Here is an 18,699-nt window from a genome sequence, read left to right as displayed (position 1 = left end):
GCTCCAAGATTTTATATAAATCGCTACTTCCCTGGAAATTACAGTTGTGGAAGAATACTGATGAAGCATGTGATGAGTATGAGAACAGCTGCTGGGAGAAGTACAGCATCTAACAGCAGCTCTGAGAAAGGAAGGTAACTGGGTTGGTAAGTGGAAAGGTCAAGAAAGGAATTTTGCAATGAATGGCATTGCAATGGACTTTGAAGGATGACAAATATTTTAAGAGACAAAAAGAAAGTCTAGCTACCATTTATTAACTATCCACACGGCAGATGCCTTACAGTGTGTTATCTTAGTTAATTCTCACACAATCCAATGGGGTAGACTTTTATTGTTCCATTTTACACGTAAAGAAATAGAGTATTCCAAGAGATAACTTGTGCTGGAATCCATCTTGTGAGTCAGGTTTGTCTGACTACAGCGAGAATGACTTCCTCTGTGTCATCCACATGGAGACAGCAGTGTGTGCAAGGGCAGGCAGGTGGGACCACTGCTTGCTCCTGTGGAAGAACAGCCCTGCTGTTCTCACTGGGGAATAGGAAATAAGTCTGGAAAGAGGGTTGGGAGTGAATATGGAAGGCATCAAATGCCAGAGAATTAATTCATTCAGGCAATAGAAATTCAACTTGTTTCAGGCAGTAGAAAGACAAAGAAAGCTTCCAAGCGGAGCAATGAAATCAAAGCTGTATTATATGAACAATAATTGGACAATCAGATGGTTTGATCTAGGGGGAGATTGGAAGCCAGGAAATCAGTTGGAAATTTCTGGGCTAGTTCAGGGACAGGAATGAAAGCCTGAATGATGGTGGTGACATAAGAATAGAAAGAAATGGAAAGATGTGAGGCATCTCAGAGGCAGAACCTGCAGGGATTAGGACCTGACTGGATGTAAGGTACAAGGGAGAGGAAAATGGAAAGGTGACTCCAAGGTCTGAAACCTCTATGACTAGAAGGACAGGGATGCTGCTAAATGGGATGAGGCAGGAGAGGGGGAAGGATCAAAAGTAGGTTTCAGAGTGAAATTCAGCTTCAGGTATGTGTGAATCTAAAGTGTTAATGGAACTCAGATGATGAAATCCGAGAGGGTCATTGGACAATTTGGGTTAGAGTTTGAAATGGTAATAAATACTGGTGAGAGTGACATGGGGATAGTGTAGCTAGACATGTTTATTGGAGCCACAGGAACAGTTGAAATTGCCAAAGGATTGCATGAAGGGAGAAAGGAGCTTAAGGAGTGGAGAAGGAAGGAAGAGAAGTCAGAAAAGGAGAGAGCCATAGACAGAAGGAGGAGAGCCAAGAGTTTTCAAGACACAAAAATCAGAGGAGGAGTATTTTTAAAAGGGAGTGATTATTGACCATATCAAACAGTGTTAAAAGATCAAGGGTTCTGATCCTTCAGATGCTTAGGTGGGAATCTCTCAGGTGACCTTGGAAGGTGAGAAGGCAATGGATGCCTGGTTTGGAGAAGCGAGGGTATAGAGGTTAAAGAGTAGGTGGTGAGGCAATAAAAGAAGTGGCTGGCTGCATTTAACTATACAAATAGGGGGATCCCTGGGTAGCTCAGCGGTTTAGCGCCTGCCTTTGGCCCAGGGCACGATCCTGGAGTCCTGGGATTGAGTCCCACGTCAGGCTCCCCGCATGGAGCCTGCTTCTCCCTCCTCCTGTGTCTCTGCCTCTTTAAAAAAAACTATACAAATAATTTATCAAGATATTTATCAAGTACTGAATATGTCCTGTATGAACTTCTTGCTTATCTATTTGGGGATGTCCTAAGAAATTGAAACCAGCCATCCTTATCTTCATGTTCTAAAAGCCTCACTTGATTCCAATTCCTCTTATGGTGCTGGTTTTTTTTTTTTTTTTTTTTTTTTTATTTTAGTTTTTATTTATTTATCCATGAGAGACACAGAGCGAGGCAGAGACATAGGCAGAGGGACTCCATCCCAGAATCCAGGGGATCACGACCCAAGCCAAATGCAGACTCTCAACCACTGAACCACCCAGGCACCCTGGTGCTGGTTTTTAAAAAAAGCTTTATTGAGCTATAATTCACATACCATGCAATTCACCCATTTAAAGTACACAATTCAATAGTTTTCCCTATATTCACAGACGTGTGCGACTATGGTGCTAGTTTCAAAGGAAGAACATTTGGGCATATGATTTGGGCGTCAATACCTACAATTAATGCTGTAAATGGGGGAGAAATGGACTCCAGCAAATTCTCAACTGGCACCATCTTGAGCAGTTAGGGAACAAAGCGGGAAGATGCAAAGGTGTTTTGCCTACCTACCGTGGCCACCAGGTGGCAGCATAACCCTTGCCCGGTCCCACTCCGCAAAGGACAAACCAGTTTGGAGGGATTGGCATTGGGAGGGTCCAGAGACCGGTCCTCTCCCAGGCTCCTTCCAGTTGCTTATTTTTTTCTTCTAGGTGACTCTAAAGGTTCACGACAGGCCCTACTAACAGTTCCTAACCTATAGGATTTATCATTCTGGAGACCTTGTAGACTTCTGTGTTGATCTGAGTCTTCTGAGAAGCAGACACCAAGGTTGGGTGGCAGTTGTGAGGTTTTGAGGAAGGCAAATACCTGTGAGAGAAGACAGGGAGGGCACCAAGGAAGCCTAGGAGAGCTGTCAGACCGTGAAGTAAATCTGCCCCTCAGTGAAGGAGAGAGAGTGGGAAGGTTGGGTGGATTTCTGCAGCATAGTTAGTCTGAGGAAGACTTGCAGAGGCCTTCAGGGAGCCAAAATAAACCATCAGGGGAGTTCTGTGTCTCCCTGGATGGGGACACTTTCATATCGTTGCTAAGCAGCTCCTAGGAAGTTGAAGTTCCCAGGCTGCTCAGCTGGAAGTCTAGTCCAGGTGAACGCTCTTGGTCAAGTGTACATAGTTGGAGGTCTATGAAATCATTTTCATGGCCTCCATACCTTATTTCTAAGAAGGGACAGCCTTAGCCCTCACACAGCCCTTGCTCTGCCAAATGTCATCTGTGTTCCGTACTTCTCACCTCATGTGCTGAGTGCATCCCCCTACCCCCACCAGAGAATAGGCTCCTCCCATAACCTGCATCCAACTCAGTATTCTCCTGGATTAATCCAGATACAAGCATTCTCCCAAGCAAGCCCTACCTTTTCCATGTCTCTGTATTTGGTTCCTTCTTGCTTATAAACCTGGGAACTTGAAGGTGGTGATCGGATTAGCTGTGTGTTGACTTTAGTCCTGAAGTACAGGCTCAGGTGCCAGCCTGCCCTGGCAGGAAGCTAGTAGGCCAGCACCGGGCCCCCATCTTTTTACTGGGGGCCCCCATCTTTTTACTGGGGCCCCCCACTGCCTCAGGTGACCCTCCCCAGGCACCTGAGTGGTTGGCAGTATGGTTCTGGCTTCAGCCAAGATCAAGTACATGCTGGGGCAGCCATAGCTTTGTCAGGTGGTCCAGAGACCCAGGTGAGGGGTGGGGAGGTCAGAATGAAGAAGCTGGCACTTGTCTAGGGAAAAGCAGAGGTTTGGTAAGGAGGGTGTTAGGGGAGAAGACTACTGGGTACCCAGCATGGCAGGGACTGACTGGGTCAATGGCCCCTGTGGGCCTCCCTGAGTGCTCTTGGGGCTGGGGCCTACTATATATGGGGCTCTGGATTTGGCTCCTCTCTCTCCCTGGCTGGTTCTCAGCTAAAAGACAAGCTTGGGAGGGATGGGATGAATTCAGCTGGCTCTCTAGGCTACTGCTTAAAAGGAGGTCATGAGGAAACCAACAATTCTGCAAGACCATGTCTGAACCAGATGACATTGCAAATCCAGAGTCCCCAAGGTAAATAAACAGCAATAACTCTAGGCTTTAAAAGAGAATCCAGCCAAATTCTGAAGTGGGAGCAACAGAGAAATAGCCTGGAAATCCACCATGATTATATTAAGTTACACCTTAAATGTCAAAGCTGAAGCTGAAGACAAGCATGAGATTTTCCCTTTTCCTTCCTGGGTCGGGAAAGAGGAGAAGAAAAATGGAGTGGGAGGTGGAGTTGAAGGGAGATGCCTCTGGGTGACCACAGGGTCTTCCAGACTGTAATTTGCCCAGGGGCCAGACCTTAGGTTTCAGGGTTTATGGAGCCTGGATGGGACCATGGGAGCAGTGGTGGGAGGGCAGAAGAGATATGGGACCATCAAGTCTCCTACTCACTCTCTGCTTAGCATGTTTGTTCTGTGCTCAGAAAGAACCCCTTGCTAGACGATCTGTGAAGTACCTACCACACTCACCCAGCAAGGTACTATTTCTACCATATCACACCATACCCCCCAAAACCCCGAGCTGGCACAACTTTTCTGAGCCTTGCAAAATAAGACTAAATATAGGGGTAAATATTAATAGACCGTAAAAGCACTTAGCACAGTGCATGTAAGTAGGCATTGAAAAGATGCTAAATGAGTCTGTTCCAAGCCCATCTATTTCTAACCAGTTCTAGGGCATCTCTATTAGGAAGAGTCTCTCTCCATTTCCTGAACCTGTACTCTACTTGACGTGTTTTCACTCTGCCATTATCAGATACTATCTTGCCCACTTGACTAATATGCTTTGTCTTGTTTCTCTTAGAAATCTGTGAGCTGAGCTCCACAGGGGGGGATCCGTGAACTCTGGCTCCATTCTGCCCCCCATGCAAAGCACAGCTCTGACCTTCTGCTGGGCACATGGAGGTGCAGTTAACACTCAATCCCCAGGTGGACACATTGGTTTGGAGGGACAGAATGGGAGAGCAGCAGACTGTTGGCTGGAAGAGGCTAGTGGAGAGGACACACGGAAGCTTGGCTCAGGACACAGCCAGCTGCCCTCTGGACCTTGTGGCCCTGCTCTGCCCAGCTCAGCTGCTGTGTCACTGCAGGGCAGAGGTGACATCAGCTGTGGAAGGGGTTACTATCAGGCAAAGGAAAGGCCATGGGAGAAAAAAACTGTCTGTGCTCTCTGGCATGGTACTAGATTGAAGGGGAAGGTTTGAGGGGTTGAGGGGCATTTCTGGCAGGGGTCTGCAGGGAGCTATGGAAAGGGAGGAAAGAGGAAGAGAGAAACAAAGTGAAGACCGGGATTGGGGGAGAGGAGATAGGAATGGCTAAGGCTCTGGACCTTTCACATGTGGGAGGGAGAAAACTGTTTCGGATTTTAGACCACTAGTTGTGATATCCTCAAGACACTCTCAGAGGCTAAGGGAAGCAAATGGGGGCATTGCTCTCTCTAACCACAGAAAAGGCTTGGGCAGCCCCTCTCATCTTAGACTTACGATCAGAGCAGAATCAGGAAAAGAAAGACTTTCCTTCAGCTCATTTGTGGTGGGAGACGATGGGTCTGTATCTGACTGCCCTGGATTCTGTGCTGCGCATCTATATGGAATACTAGGTGTGAGGCTGCCTTCCCAGAATAGGGAAATATGCCCTGTAGCAGATCAGGCCACAGAGAAATCTCTAGCCTGGTCAGGTCCTGTGACTTTCTTGTCCTTGGGATCTCACCCAGGCTGTTGCTCCCAGGGTCACATATTATGCCCCAAGACATTAAGCTTTCCAAATCAAAAAATCTCATCTGCAGACATACCACAAGTCCTGAGAATAGATACTAGGCCTGGTGGAGGCCCCTCCTCTAGTACACACAACAAAACATGTAAGTACAAGCCCAGAAGATATGCTCCAGACACCTAGTCAGTGGGGTGTCATTTGGAGTCTGCATTCTTCCTCTGGACACAAAAACTAATCGCTGCCCATCTACACTTTCACTATTAATGCCCGCATGGGATGTAGCACCACCATCTCCTCTAAGAAGACTTCTCTGATTCTCCCAACTTGTTCTTGTCTGTGCCTCTTCTCACACTGGGCCCAGCGCCATCGTCCACTCATAAGGATCTCCTCCACCATGTGACTCACCCAAGATCAAGAGCTCCTTATAGCCTCAGCACTTGCCACTATGCCTCTCAGGCCATGTGGTTTCCATAACCATCCCCTGAAGGAGTGAACCAATATAGTCATGGAGGTCTGAGAGCCCCAACCCTTATTTCACTCAAGCACATCCAAAACCAGTGGTGCCAGGACAGGACCCAGAAGGGCAGACCAGCCTGGACCCCTCTCCTCTGGGAAGGAGGAGGGGAGTCCACTCACACTAGCCATCCTGGATGTCTGCTACCTGTGACTCAGCTTGGGCCAAGGGACAGGGAAGATTCCAAAGCCCAAGAGGTTCATTTCCCCATCTCTTGGCACAGAAATCGGTCCAGGCAAATGCTGAGCCAGATGCAGGAGCTGGCTTGCATCCCTTCCCCATAGTGACTATATCCCAGGGGAAAGCCTGAGGTCAGAGTTGTGAGGACATTGTGTACAGTGCTGGCCTCCTGCCCGGCTGCCACGATGCCATGGGCAGTGTGGATGGACAAATACGTGGGGCTGGTTGGATCACAACTTGTCTCCGTGTGCTTGCTTATTTGAGCAAGCTGACACTTTAATCTCAGGACCTGGGGGGCTGAAGCCACAGTGGCAGGGAGGAGGCTTGGGTCCAGTACCTATAGGTCATGGGGGAAGAGAGGGGCCTGGGGACCTGTGGGTCATGGGGTAGGGACTTAGGTCAGGGGAATGTATTATCTTTACTTATGTACACTCAGAGTTGACTTAGATCTGTGTTTTAAAGTGTCAAAGGGTGAGGAAAGACGAGGTAAGAAGGCCAGAGCCAGGAGGCAGCTGCGCCAGGGGACAGTTGTGAGTGCCTGAGTGCCTCTGGGATTCCCAGCCAGTCCTTCTGTGGGCCTTGCTCTCCAGGCTCAGAGCCTTATGGGTATTGCTGGCCTGTCCTTGCAGGGAGCCTGGAAGGGCAAAAGGAAGGGAAGGTCCGGTGGGCTGTCCAGGCTGCATGAAGATCTGCGAGCATACCTGCCCTCAGCTACGCACTCCCCATGTGACATCTGTCTGGGGACAGACTCACAAGATAGGGCTTCCACAAAGACCACCAGACCCTATCACTGAGCTGCAGCTCCATCCTGCTCTTCCCTTCTGCAACCCGATGTGCCATGCGTCCATGGATGTGTCCCCAGGCTCCCTCTCCCTGAACCCGTCAAGAAAAGAGAAGAGGGAGGCCAAAACTGTCCCCAGTGCTGGGGCCTGTCCATGTCCTGAATCAGCATTCATGAGACTCACACAAGATTTCCTGGGATGAAGGTCACTCGTGTGCTGAAAGCCTATCACAGGGGACCTCATCCTGCCCCAAACACCTGGGAGACCAAGGCTGGATATATTGACTTCCCACCTGGGAGGGAAGCACATGATGAGCCAAGTCTGCTGGGCCCCGTTTCACAGAAGAGAATGGAGGAACAAGGCATTGAAAGAACAAATCCAAACTAAATTGGAAAAAATAAACAGTCTCTGAGGAGCACATGGGTGGCTCAGTAGGTTCAACACCTGCCTTCCACTCAGGTCATGCTCTCAGGGACTGGAGATGGAGCCCTACATAGGGCTCCCTGCTCAGCGGGGAACCAGATTCTCCCTTTCCTGCTGCCTCTCCTTGTGCTCCCTCCCTCCCTCACTCCCCCCCCCCCCTGTCAAATAAATAAACAAAATCTTTAGAAAACAGAAACAGGCTCTGGAATCTGGCTAGTTTCCCTCGTCCCGAGTGTCAGCTTATACCAGAGTGTCATACATCCCCTTGCCGACCATGGCCTGGGGAAAGAACCTGAAACCTACAAACAGTGTGAGTTTTTGATCATCCACAAAGCAATGCAGGGTCAGTATCATGATGCCCAGGACTTGGGGTCTTCAGCCCGAGTCCAGGAAGCAGAGACCAGCACACAGTGTGTGCCACACACTTCAGAACCCTTGGCCAGGCCATGTCACAGTCAACGGAGGGACTGTCTTGACAGATGTGGCAGCTGGTTTGGCAGCAAAGAGTGAGTCACAGCCACAGGAGGTGGGACAGGGCTTTTCCTCTTGAAAGCCCAGGAAAGCTGTGGGAGGGGGCTACCCTTCCTCCCCCCAGGCCTCCTGCCTGGAAGGCTCCCCTTCCAGGCTTCCCAAGGAAGTCTACCCCCCTCACTGAGCTGTTTACATGGGGAATCCCAAAGCCATGCTTGGGGCCATGAGGTCATTATAGGGAGGCTGATGCCACTCTGAGAAGTGCCTGCACATTCTGGAGGCATAGCAGTCCCCCTCATCTCCTTGGACTGTGACCTGCTGGGAGTCCTGTCCTTTCTTTGTCAGGGAGAGGAATTTTGACAGGACAATCAACCTCTTGGTGCAATCAGTGGTGGGAAGTTGCAGCAGAGTCCTCTGACCACTCACCCTTCCCTCCATCAGGTGTCCCTCTGAGACAAAGATCAAATAAAGGCAGCAGGGCAAGTGCTGGGGGTGATTTGGCTGCCAGGATTCTGATGGGAAGCAAAATCAAGTAAGAGGGCACAGAATTCCTCCTAAGAAAGATCCTTATTCCTGATAGAGGTCAGGAAGGCTGAAGTCAGGTGGAGAGACTCAGGCTGCTCTGGTGAGCTCTGCCCTCAGGCTGTCCCCTGCAACTGTGTGCAATCTAGACATCAACCTCGCCTGATGGAAGTTCCAGCTACTCTGGGCCAAGCTCTGAAAACATCCAAGAGGGCGAGTCTTGATCACATTATTTGTTCCTCAGAGGGCAGTCAGGAAAGTCATAGGCCGGTGGGAACTCAAATTTGTAAGGCCCAAACACAGAAGCAGCAGCCTCACAGGGCAAGAGGACAGCGAGAGGGACAGAGAGAGAAGGAGAGAGAGAGAGAGAGGAAGAGAGGGAGGGAAGGAGGGAGGGAGGGAGGCAGGGAGGGAGTAAGAGAGGGAGAGAGGGAGCTTTGGGTTCCTGTTGAGCAAAGGTGATGCCCAGAATCTGCAAAGCTCCTGCATTCAGTAGAACTATTTGCTTTAAATTCCCTTATCCTTCTTCCCACCCCGCATCTGACCTTATATGTTCATTTTGTTCCTTGCCTCTCCCACCGCGATGTAAACTCCATGAGGGCAAGAACGTGGAGCTAACTTGCCAGTGATACCAGCTTCCAGAACAATGTCTGCCTATTCAATAGGGGCTCAATGGGTATGTATTGTATGTTGAATGACTGAATGAAGCAAACAGATTTTAGGACTCCCTTTCCTGGGTACATCCTCTGCTTCCCAACCCTTCCTAGCTAAGCTGAGGTAAAATGACCATATGCTGAAACAAGCACCTCCTAAGTGTTCAGTTTGATGATGATCTTGACAATTGTATAGACTCAGATAACCAGCACCCAAAACAGGATATGGAACACATCAGTGACTGACTCAAACCTTTCCCCTGGCCCATGTCCCAGTCAAGTCCCCCTATCCTGGGCAACCACACTCTGACTTTTCTCACTGGAAGTGAGATGTTCCCGTTACCAGATTTCATCTTAAGGGGATGGGCCGTTATGTCCTTTCAGCGGCTAGCTTCTTTGCTGTGCATGTTTTTGAGAATCATCATGTTGCTGCACGTACCTGCTGTCCATTCTCTTCCATTCTGAGTGTCTGTGCTGGAGGAATGGTCCATCAGTTGTTTACCTGCTCACCCACTGGCAGACTTTTGGGATGGTTCCCATTTGGAGCAATACTGCATGAAGCTGCGATGGATTGTCTTCTACAAGTCTTCTTGTGGACGTGGGTTACATTTCACTCGAGGAAATCCCTAGGAGTAGAGTTACTGCTCCTTAGGATAGATGAATGTTTGACATTGTAGAAAACGCCAGACTCTTTTCCCGAGGGGTGGTACCATTTCGGGCTCCCGCCAGCAATGTATGAGAGTTCTGGTTCTTCCACTTGCTCACCAACGTTGAGTCTCCTCAGTCTTTGTAAATTCAGTCATTCTAGTGAGGATGTAGGGTTATCCCACTGCAGCGTTTCTTTAAAAAATAGTTTTATTGAGATACAATTTACATACCATACAGCTTACTCATGTAAGTTGTACCACTGGCAGCTTTAAGTACATTCACAATGTTGTGCATCCATCAGCACAGTCAATTTTTGAACATGTTCATACCCCCATAGAGCACAATACACTCCTTAGCCATCACCCCCCTTCTCCAATCTCCCTCATTACTCCCCCCAAGCCTTAGGCAACTCTTAATCTACTCCATTTTTATGGATTTCCCCATTATGGACATTTCATGTAAATGGGAAAATACAGTGTATGGTCTTTTATGATAGGTGTCTCTCACTTAGCATTATAGTTTTGAAGTTCGTGTACATTGTGCCGTGCGCCAGTGCTTCATCATCATCATCATTATTATTATTGCTTAATGATAGTCCTTTGTAAAACATGCCACATCTTATTTATCTGTTAGTCACTTGATAGAGGTTTGGTTTGGTTCCCCTCTTTCTATTATGATACTGCTGCTATGAATATTTGTGTACAGGTTTTTGTGGGGACTATGTTTTCATTTCTTTTGGGTAGACACCTGAGTGGAATTGCTGGATCACATGATAACTCCAGATTTAGCCTTTGAGGAACTGCCAATATATTTTCAAAAGCGACTGTACCATTTTACATCCTCAACAGCAGTGTACGACGGTTCCAGTTTCCCCACGTCCTCGCCAGCACTTGTTACTATCCTACTCTCCCTTTAGGATGGGTATAAAGTATCTCATTGTGGGTTTGACTTACATTTCCCTGATGGCTAATGGTATTGAGGGTCTTTCTTGTGCTTCTAGGCCACCTGCGAGTTTTCACTGGAGAAGCATCTATTCAATTTTTAATTGGGTCATTTGTCTTTTTATTATTGAGTTGCAAGAGTTCTTCGTATGTTCTATACATAAGTCCCTTAGTCAGATATATGATAAGCAAACATCTTCTCCCGTCTGTGGGTTGTCCCTTCTTTTTCTTGATAATACCCTCTGAAGCACACAGGTTTTTAACCTTGACAAAGGCCAAACGATTTATTTTTTTCTTTCGTTGCTTATGCCTTATGTGTACTAAGACTGGTGATGTTGAGCAATTTTGATGTGCTTATTGGTCCATTTCTGCATCTTCTTTTGTAAAGTGTCTATTCAAATCTTTTGCCATTTTTCTTATCAAGTTATCTTCTTATGTACTCTGACATATGTCTCCATTCCCTGGCTTGTTTATTTGTTTTCTTAATATTTTCTGATACCAGAAATTCTTAATTTTCACGCAGTCTAATTCATCCTCATTTTTCTCATAAATGTTTTCTCGTTTTCTGTGTAGAGATCCTGCAATATTTTGTTAGATTAATTCCTTTGTATCTGATATTTTTTTGTTATTTCAAAGAATATATTTTAAATTCTATTGTCCATTTTTTAATAGTATATAGAATGAAATACATTTTTATTTTGACTTTGTATCCTTGACCTTTCTGAATTCTCCTTCAACTTTGGCTTTGCGAGTGTGTGTATTCCACTGGGTTTTCCATATGCACAATTGTATTTACTGTAAATAATGACCATTTTTCTTTTCTTTTTCTTTTCTTTTTTTTTTTTTTTAGATCTCTATGACCAATGTGGGACTCCAGAGTCCCATGCTCCACGAACTAAGCCAGACAAGCGCTTCCTTTTCTATGTTTTGTCTTTCAATTTCTTTTTCTTGCCAATTGGACTAACAAGGATTTTATGCACAGAAGTGGTGAAAGCAGACATATTTCCTTGTTCTCCCATCTTAGAGAAAGGGGATTTCGTATCTCACCATTAAGTAGAATATGGCTGCAGGCCTTTTGTACATACATATTTTTAAGATCTTCTTTACTTATTCATGAGAGACACAGAGAAAAACAGACATAGGCAGAGGGAGAAGAGGGTTCCTCGCAGGGAGCCCAATGTGGGATGGGATCCGCAGCCTGGGATCGCGCCCTGTGCCAAAGGCAGACGCTCAACTACGGAGCCACCCAGGCATCCCTGTGGATATTCTTTAGCAGGTTAGGGAGGTTTCCTTCTGTTCCTCATTTTCCAAGAGTTTTTTATTTTGGAGCTGAGAGATTTATCCCTCCCATCCTCCTGCCCCCACTCCAGGCTGTAACAGTGCCGAACCCTCCTAGTACTTACTTCTGACACAGCAGTATGACCCCCATGCAGTTAACTCCCTTACTTTTACAAAGGAGCTCAGTGCTTCACTTCCCTCTTATTAGGCCCAGTGAAAGAAGACAGCAGGAGCCTTGTCTCAAAGAGCTTGGACGTTGATAGGAGAGATAAGTTACATGCGGGTAATTATTCTCAAGTCTGTGGAAGAAGTGCCAAAAATGATGCAGCTCTCTAGAAGACACAAGTGAAAGAGATAGAGCATATCCTGCAATGGTGAAGATCAGGGGAAACTTTAAGAAAGGGATGGAGCTGAATTCGCCTTGAAAAGTGACTAACATTTTGACAGGAAGAGTAGAGGGGAAGAAAAAGCTGGGGAGAGGGATGGGAGCATATTTAGAACCAGCAAGTGCAGTTTGAGGAAGGTGTAACATATACCAAACAGGCAGTAGGAATTAAGGTTGGAACAGGAAGGTGAGGGTCAAATCATGGAGCACTTTCAATAGGTAAAACTAAGGAACCTAGATGTAAATGAAATAATAATTGCAACTTACTATGTGTCCAATAGTGTATTGATCACTTTAATAAACTACTTAATATTCACAACACTTTTGCAAAACAAAAACTATCACCCTTTTACAAATGAGGAAATTAAAGCTTGCAGAATGAAGTGAATTGTCCAAGGTTACCATGCATCACAGTAAATTTGAGGACCAGGATCTCAGCCTAACATTTGTTTCCTCCTTTCTAAAATGTTTCACATAGTTGAGATCACATAAATATATTAAGCTTTGTCCTCCCTCATTAACATTATAGCATGAACACTTGCCATGTCATTATAAGTGCTTCTTGGGATTCCCAGGTGGCTCAGTCAGTTAAGCATCTGCCTTTGGCTCAGGTCATGATCTCATCAGGATCCTGGGATCAAGCCCTGAGCTAGGCTCTCCACTCAGCAGGGAGTCTGCTTCTCCCTCTCCTTCTCCTTTATCTCACCTTCCCCAGTAATGTGTGCTTTCTCTCTTCTCTCTCTCTGATAAATAAATAAATAAATACATAAATACACAAATACATAAATAAATAAATAAATAAATAATAAAATCTTTAAAAATTGCTTCTTACACAATATTTTATTGAGGTTGGCTGAATAATGCTGCATTATTGACAGTTTTTTAAGATATTTTTTAAGGATTTATTTATTTGAGAGATAGAGAGCACTCACGTGGGGGGGAAGGAGAGAACCTCCAGCAGGCTCCCCGTTGAGCATGGAACCAGATGCAGGGCTTGATCTCACAACCCTGAGATCACAACCTGAGCGAAAACAAAACAGGCACAGGCCCGTCAACCAGCTGAGCCCCCCCAGATGCCCCAATACTTTTTAAAATATTATGCTTTGTACCTTTTTTTTTAAGAGTTAGAGAGAAAGAAGCTCGAGCAAGGGGCCGCAGAGGGAGAGAAACAATCTCAATCAGGCTCCAAGCCCAGTGTGGAGCCTGATTTGGGACCTGATGCAGGGCTCAATCTCACGACCTGAGATCAGGACCCAAACAGAAAACAAGAGTCAGTCACCAAACCTAGTGAGCCACCTAGGAGCCCCCTCTGGTGAATATGTATAAATCAATTCATCCTCCTACCAGCAGTCTAAGAGAATGCTTATCTCATCTCATCCTTCCCAGTGACATTGAATATTCTCAAGTCTTTGGTACTGACAGATACGTATCATTATTTTGTATTGAATGATTCGTGAAGTACAAATCTCCAAGTATTTGTTTGCACGTTTTCCCTAATGAAGTGCCTATTCAGGTCCTTTGCTACTTTATCATTTTGAGTTTCAGTGAAGTTTATCAGTCTGCATGAGCCTTTTGTAAATAAAGGCTGTTAATATTTTGCTGTTATAACTGTTAAAACTGTTGGGACAATTTGTTTCTTTTGCTAAGGAATAAGCTTAGAATCCAAGTCAGTGTGTTGGTTTGACCATTGTTATTTGAGAGCCACAGTGTGACCAGTGCTTCAGGAGTGCATGTGATCTCTGCTCCAAGGAGAAACAAATTCCTAGTTAGGAAACCAGAATAAAAATATTCTCAGATTATTAACTTGAGGTAGCTGGGTCTTTCTCCTTTTCCAGTTTCAACACCTCTAAATCTTACGCTAGCAAAGAAGAATGGAGTGGTGATTGAAATACCATTTAATTTAGGGGCACCTGTGTGGCTCAGTCAGTTAAGTGTGTCTACCTTTGGCTCAGGTCATGATCCCAGGGTCCTGGGATCGAGCCCCATGTCAGGTTCTGTGCTCAGTGGGGAGTGTGCTTGAGGATTCTCTCATTCTCCCTCTGCCCCCTCTCCTTACTCATGCTCTCTCTTTCTGTCTCTCTCAAATCAATCAATCAACCATCAATAAATAAATCTTAAAAAAAAAAACAAAAAACTTTTCTCGGTCCATATATTACCAAGCTGTGCTGGTTAAGAGAACCTCAGGGTTTCTAGGCTCAGAGTACCAGGATCCCCAGAGAAGTGAGAGTGAATCAAGGACTTTAGCAAGCACAGATTGCATTTCCAACTGGGTCCCTACTATGAACAATTCTGTGCCTATACGAACCAGATGCAAGAACACTTGGGAAAGGCTGAAGGAACAGGGAGACCATTCTCTGTGACTTCCTGCAATTGACATCTTACTTATCTAAATGACTACAGGGGTCTGTTTCTTCTCGTTCTCTTGAAGAATCAACATGAAATTTTAAAACTGCCCTGGTACCTTGTGCCCCTTTGCATAGAGGAAGAATTAGAACTGCGCCCTCCACCCCGCAAGTTTACTTTGTCTTACACACTAAATATCGAAGTCAGTATTTAAACTCTATTGTATCCAAAGATTGATCACAGGGGTAGCCCCGGTGGCGCAGCGGTTTAGCGCCACCTGCAGCCCAGGGCGTGATCCTGGAGACCCTGGATGGAGTCCCATGTTGGGCTCTCTGCATGGAGCCTGCTTCTTCTCCCTCTGCCTGTGCCTCTGCCTCTCTCTCTCTGTCTCTATGAGTAGATAAATAAAATCTTAAAAAAAAAAAAAAAAAACAAAGATTGATCACATACTTATGTGTAACTTCCAATTTGTTACTAATACTTCTTGATACTAAAGTTCAAGCTTTTCCCATATTACTCCTACCATGCAGCTATGTCTTGTAGGCAGTAGCAAGCTATTGAGAGCAGTTTTTTTTTTTTTTAAGATTTATTTATTTATTTGAGAGAGAGAGAGAGAAAATGAGCAGGAGGGGCAGAGGGAGAGAAAGAATCTCAAGCAGGCTCCAAGCTGAGCCCAGCACAGAGCTCGATCTCACAACCCTGAGATCAGGACCTGAGACAAAACCAAGAGTTGACACTTAACCAACTGAACCATGTGGGTGCCCCCTAAGCTACTAAGAGTTTTAACATCGTGGGTGACGCAGTCAATTCCACATGATATGCCCTGGGTGAACTTTAGGGAGGAAGCCCAAGCTAGGAAACCAGAGGTCACCTTTCTATCATAGGTATCAACAACGACATGGGCTCTGACCTTTTCTCCCTGTAACTCTTTCCATAATCCAGACCTTCCATTCATTCCCAAAGGTTCCCCTACAGGGCTGCATCTTGTCTTCAGAGAAAAATTACGATAGCCTAGTTCTACATTTTGTCTTGGCAGCACTCCCCTTTTTTTCCATGGCAGAAAAAGAATGATCTAGCTCCTGGCCTAAGTAATAATGCCAGTAGAGGTCCAGGGTCTGGATGAAACAGGGTCACATAGACTTAGGCAGTTAAGGAGAAGGAAAGCTGGTCTCCACGGTAGAGCCACTTTCATGCACAATTAAGCATACGGCCCTAAAGAAACTCTGGATCTTCTCCCTTGAAGAGTAACCCTGTGGTTGTAGAGGAATTAAGTAAATAGACATTGCAGACCAAGCCTGAAGAGGAGCAGCGTGTGCACAGAATGCTCTTCTACACGCCCAGCACTTCTGAGCCATGACAAGACCAGCTGTCCATCACTGAAGCATCTGGTCTCATTCAAAACTTTTGCACTGGCCAGGGAGCCAGGACTGGAATGCAGGTGCTGGGGACTGGCCAGGGAGCTGGCCTGACCCTGAGACCAGTAGCCAACAGTCTTCCTCCCAGGCAATCCCAGGTGCCTGGAATGTTCCTGAGAAGCCAATCATTGGTACAGAACTCCTTATTTTCCCCTCATCGCAGAGGAGGGATCTTGGGAGAGTATTCGGGGAGGCCCGCGTGTGAAGGAGGCTGGGAGAATGCATGTCCTGCCTGGTGCAGAGCTTACTCTCATTCATGGTAGGGCACCCGCAGGCCCGGAAAAGGGGGGGGGGGGAGGCGGTGTCGTCATGAGGGACACGTAGGTGAGGTCGGGGCATCTCAGGGACCCAGGATTCTGGGAAGGGACCTGGATTTGGGCTCTAGCATCACACACGGGGGAGGGGGAGGAGCTCAGCTCCTGGCTGCTGTGACCAGGGGCAAGTCACTTAGTGGCTCCCTCTCTCCCCTTCCTCGCCTTTAGAAGGTTGGAGCAGACAAGGCACCTCACAGTAAGGGGCACGCAGTAAGGGGCACGTTAAGGGTCCCTGTGAGCTGGCTTGTGGTGAGAGTGCAGTACCTGTTGGTTATCTGCGCTGCACACAGCGGTCCTCCGGCCTGCGTCTGTGAACCCACGTGCCTGCTCTTCCTGCCTTTCTCCTCGAAGGCGATCCCCAAGGGGCAACCTGGCAACCTGAGGAGCTCCCCAGACGTCCCGCGCACGCACGTCCCAGACGCGAGGGCACAGGGACGATTCCCCCTCCCGCCGCGCGGTGCCCGGTGGGGCCTGTCCCCTGCCGGGCGCGCCCCGGGGCAGACCGCCGTGCGCGCGTGCAGGTCCACACACGCGCGCACACACGTGGACCTGCGTGCGAGTGCGGGCCGCCCGCCCTGCCGCCCGCCCTGCCGCCCGCCCCGGGACCCGCGAGCTCCGAGGGCTCGGCCGCGCGGCGGGGCGGGGGGCGGCCCCGGGCCCGCGCCGCCGGGGACCCCGCCGACCCCGGCACGAAGCCCCGTCTGCCGTCCCGCGCGGCTCTGGGGGCCGGAAGGCGGCGCCCGGGCGCGCAGCCGAGGGCCCCGGGGCTGCCCCGCGTTGCCGAGGAGACTCCCCAGCCCACCCGGCGGCCGAGCGCGGCGGCCAGGCCCGGCGGGGCCCCCCGCCCCCCGCCCCCCGCCTCCCGGCCCGGCCCTCGCCCGCGCGCGCAGGGACAGCTCCCGAGCGCCCCGAGGCCGCGGGATGCCGGGCACAGGCCCAGCGGCCGGTGGACGCGGAGCGGAGACGGAGAAAGAGAGGGGAGGGGGAGCGAGCAGCTCGCGGCCGAGGGAACAGCAGATTGCGCCGAGCCAATGGCAAGGGCTGGGGAGTCCCATACCCTGGCCTTTGTCCTGTGATCTTTGTCCCCAGGTCTCAGCTAGCAAGCAGTCAGGGAAATCTCTGGCCCAGGCCCTGATCCTAAGACCTTTCTCCCCAGGCCTCACTCAGCTATCACCTGCTTCTGGTCACACCATGTGCTCTGTGGACAAACCCCCTGGACAGAAGATAGGTGGAAATAACCCTACGGAGAGGACTCTATCCTGGTAGCACACCTGGGCACTCCAGCATGGGTGCGCATGCTCCGACACACACACACACACACACACACACACACACACACACACACACACATTCCTGTTGCCCTGTGCAGGACAGAGAACCTCCAGGGAAGGGCTGGAGAGAAAAGGAGTCATAGCTCTACAGTTAGGTGGATGCACATACATCTGGTAACACAGGGAGCTGGCTGGAGGAGTGCACTGCCTCTTCTCCACCAGGGTCGCTCAGCAGAGGAACTGAGACACCCTCTCTCCTGGAATCTAGGAAGCACTACACTGGAGGATCTTGTGATCCAAGTAGAGATTTTCCCCTCTGTGCTTCTAAACTCATCCACTGCCCTTCTCCATGGTCACTCATTTTTTTTTAACAGATAAATATTATTTACTTATTAGAGACACAGAAAGAGTGACCTGGGGGTGGGAATGGGCTGGGGTGGATAGGTAACCCACTGAGCATGGAGTGTGACACGGGATTCTATACTAGGGCTTCCAGTCCATGACCTGACACATAACTAACTGAGTCATCCAGGCAATGTTCCATGTTCATGTTTAATGCCCGCATGGGATGTAGCACCACCATCTCCTCTAAGAAATCTCTGATTCTCCCAACCTGTTCTTGTGTGTGCCTCTTCTCACCCTGGGCCAAGCGCCATCGTCCACTCATAAGGATCTCCTCCACCATGTGACTCACCCAAGATCAAGAGCTCCTTATAGCCTCAGCACTTGCCACTATGCCTCTCAGGCCATGTGGTTTCCATAACCATCCCCTGAAGGAGTGAACCAATATAGTCATGGAGGTCTGAGAGCCCCAACCCTTATTTCACTCAAGCACATCCAAAACCAGTGGTGCCAGGACAGGACCCAGAAGGGCAGACCAGCCTGGACCCCTCTCCTCTGGGAAGGAGGAGGGGAGTCCACTCACACTAGCCATCCTGGATGTCTGCTACCTGTGACTCAGCTTGGGCCAAGGGACAGGGAAGATTCCAAAGCCCAAGAGGTTCATTTCCCCATCTCTTGGCACAGAAATCGGTCCAGGCAAATGATGAGCCAGATGCAGGAGCTG

General features: G+C 48.3%; 1 protein-coding gene across 9 annotated transcripts in view; it reads right to left on the bottom strand.

The window, feature by feature from the left end:
- PKD2L1 (polycystin 2 like 1, transient receptor potential cation channel) overlaps window positions 1-16,763 on the bottom strand; it is a 52,814-nt gene extending 36,051 nt beyond the window's left edge. For 5 of the 9 annotated variants that reach the window (XM_041746039.1, XM_041746048.1, XM_041746050.1 and 2 more), the window contains exons 1-3: window positions 16,627-16,763; window positions 13,223-13,311; window positions 9,478-11,205 (exon numbers count right to left, since the gene is read on the bottom strand). In XM_041746039.1, the coding sequence (XP_041601973.1) occupies window positions 9,478-9,529 (52 nt within the window). In that variant the 5' untranslated portion in view covers window positions 9,530-11,205; window positions 13,223-13,311; window positions 16,627-16,763. Of the gene's footprint in view, window positions 1-3,131; window positions 3,490-9,477; window positions 11,206-12,030; window positions 12,160-13,222; window positions 13,312-16,626 lie in introns of those variants that run through there. The other 4 variants (XM_041746041.1, XM_041746040.1, XM_041746042.1 and 1 more) reach the window with 4 other exon arrangements.
- Window positions 16,764-18,699: the final 1,936 nt, after the last annotated feature.

Source organism: Vulpes lagopus, chromosome 2, assembly GCF_018345385.1.
Source record: "Vulpes lagopus strain Blue_001 chromosome 2, ASM1834538v1, whole genome shotgun sequence".
NCBI lineage: Eukaryota > Metazoa > Chordata > Mammalia > Carnivora > Canidae > Vulpes > Vulpes lagopus.
Note: the sequence above shows the minus strand (reverse complement) of the source record. Positions and strands in the feature narration are given on the sequence as shown.